We start from the raw sequence: 2,155 nt of genomic DNA, 5'->3' as shown, positions 1-2,155 counted from the left end.
AAAAAAAAAAAAAAAAAAAGAAACCACAGCAACAAAAAGAAAACACACTGATAGTCTCTGAAAAGGGAAACTTACTTTTCATTGTTCTCCCCTTTGTAATATTCAAAATGTCTGCCCCATACACATGTTATTTCTTTAAGCTGTCTTTCCACATGATAAACCTTGGTTTGTCTATATCCCCCCCACCCTGGGTTATGATGAGATGGACCCTAGACCTCACATCATTTCCCTCCACAAATGCTTTGGGATGCAGCTCTAAGAAGAGACTTCAGAAGTGTTTACATATTGTTCAAACCAACAAGAAGCCGTCATCATCAGGGCTAGAGATGAAAATGCCAATCACTGTAGGCAACAGTATTTGTTTGAATCTGGACCCAACAAGGTACCGATTTGACATTTGGTGGATAAATGTCTCAAATCCCTCTTATTCTGGAAGCTCCCCCTTCCCTCCCATCTTTCATTTGCTTTTCCAATTTGCTTTGTGTAGAAATCAGATTGTCTGTCCTCTAAAGCTTCCCAGATTAAAGCTCCCCGGGGCCCTCTATCTCTACATGTCTTGTCAACTGTACGAAGGTTTGGTTTTCTGCAAGAATCCTCCTCAGGCAGCGCTGCATACTTTCTATGGTATCACATCAGGGATAATTTTTCATGAAAAAACAGTTTTTAAAAATACCTGTGGAGATTTGGCCTTATTTGTAATATTTGAATTTAAATAGGGACGTGTTCAGGTATTATACATAATTAAAAATTAATTTCCAATTCACTTTTAACAGGTCCTCTGTTCATTAAAAGGGAATATGGCTTCATCCTCCACAGGCTGAGTAATGTTCATGCAGCCACTGCGCAATGCCAGTGAGACTAGTTAGGACAAGAGTCACCAAATCAGCAACAACGTGACCCAGTGGTGCAAGTCTTCCGAATCCCACGCTGCCATCCCAGGACCCCAGGGGCCAAGAGTAGGCAGGAGGGCATCATTTCCAGAACTGTAACATGGATCTTCCTGCCTCTCCGGGGCATTCTGAAGACCAGAAGGCAGGGGACACAGGAAAAGGAACTGAGCAAGTCATGACGAAGCAGAACCCTGGGGAGGGTTGGCAATAACAAACACAACCCCTGCCACCCCCAGCCCTGACAGGTTCTACCTGTTCCATCGGGTTCCAATTCCAGGGTCCACCAGCTGCACACACCAGTCCCAGGGCTAGGGCACAGGGACCCTCCCGCCTAACTCGCCTGCTTGCTCCACAAGCCATACCTTTTAGGAGAAATGAAGGGAATGCAGAGAAGCAACACAACAAAGACCTCCGCATAGAGGAAGGTGGCAACTGCAGTCCACTGCAGACTCATCCTGCTGCTAGAAGGTTTCCCACAGGGAGATGTGAGCTTGTTTCCTGGCAGGGCACAGAAGGAACAGGATTTGTAAGCGCTGGGCAGCCAAGACCATCCAGTTCAGTTACCGTGCGAGGCTGGGGCCGCCACTCTCCACTCGACCCCCTGCACTTTGCTTCACGGTCTCTGACGCGCTGGCGGAAGCAGGGCTCCACTAGGCAGGGCCGCCTGGCCAGCAGCGTTCACAGGCCGCACAAACTTCCGTTCGCTGGTCAGTTACCCGCCCCCCTCCAGCACGTGTGTCAACACGTCCAGAGCGGCCTCTCCCGACAATCCCTGTCCCAGGGAGCCCGAGATTTCCGACGCCCGTTTAACTGAAAGGCGTTCTTCGGGAAGAGCAGTGCCAGAGAGCCAAGAGGACGCCTCGGCACCCACTGGACGCTCCCTTCCCCGCCACGCAGCACTCAGCCGCTGAGGCAAGCGCTCTGCTGGCCCAAATCCCCGCTACCAGGCGGGCCCAAGGCCGCACCTAGTCCAAGCACTGCCGACGCCCCCGCCTCCCACCGTCCCCACGGCGCCGGCGGATAGAAACCGGCACCTCCCTCGAGGCACAAGCGGCCTTCCGCCCGGGGCCGCTTCGCCTCCGGTGGGCTGGAGGCCCGCAAGAGCGACTCCTAGAGGGCAGGATTCGGGACCAAGCACCTCAAGGCCCCATACGGGGTAAGTTCTAGAAGCAGTCTCCTCAGAAGCCAGGGATTCTTCCAGTAGCCCTCGAGGGCCACAGCGCCCACCCAGAGCGAAAGCCGACTGCGCGCACCGGGGGCCCCGC

The 2,155-nt window shown here is 52.8% G+C and overlaps 1 protein-coding gene across 2 annotated transcripts in view; it reads right to left on the bottom strand.

The window, feature by feature from the left end:
* Nucleotides 1–2,155, bottom strand: part of BCAP31 (B-cell receptor-associated protein 31) — a 43,923-nt gene that overhangs the window by 25,147 nt on the left and 16,621 nt on the right. For both annotated transcript variants that reach the window (XM_011955861.1, XM_011955860.1), the window contains exon 2: nucleotides 1,253–1,388. In XM_011955861.1, coding sequence (XP_011811251.1) covers nucleotides 1,253–1,344 — 92 coding nt within the window. In that variant the 5' untranslated portion in view covers nucleotides 1,345–1,388. The remainder of the gene's footprint in view (nucleotides 1–1,252; nucleotides 1,389–2,155) is intronic.

The sequence above is a fragment of the Colobus angolensis genome, unplaced genomic scaffold, assembly GCF_000951035.1.
Source record: "Colobus angolensis palliatus isolate OR3802 unplaced genomic scaffold, Cang.pa_1.0 Scaffold402, whole genome shotgun sequence".
Lineage (NCBI taxonomy): Eukaryota > Metazoa > Chordata > Mammalia > Primates > Cercopithecidae > Colobus > Colobus angolensis.
The sequence above is the reverse complement of the archived record's forward strand: the minus strand, read 5'-3'. Positions and strand labels throughout refer to the sequence as shown.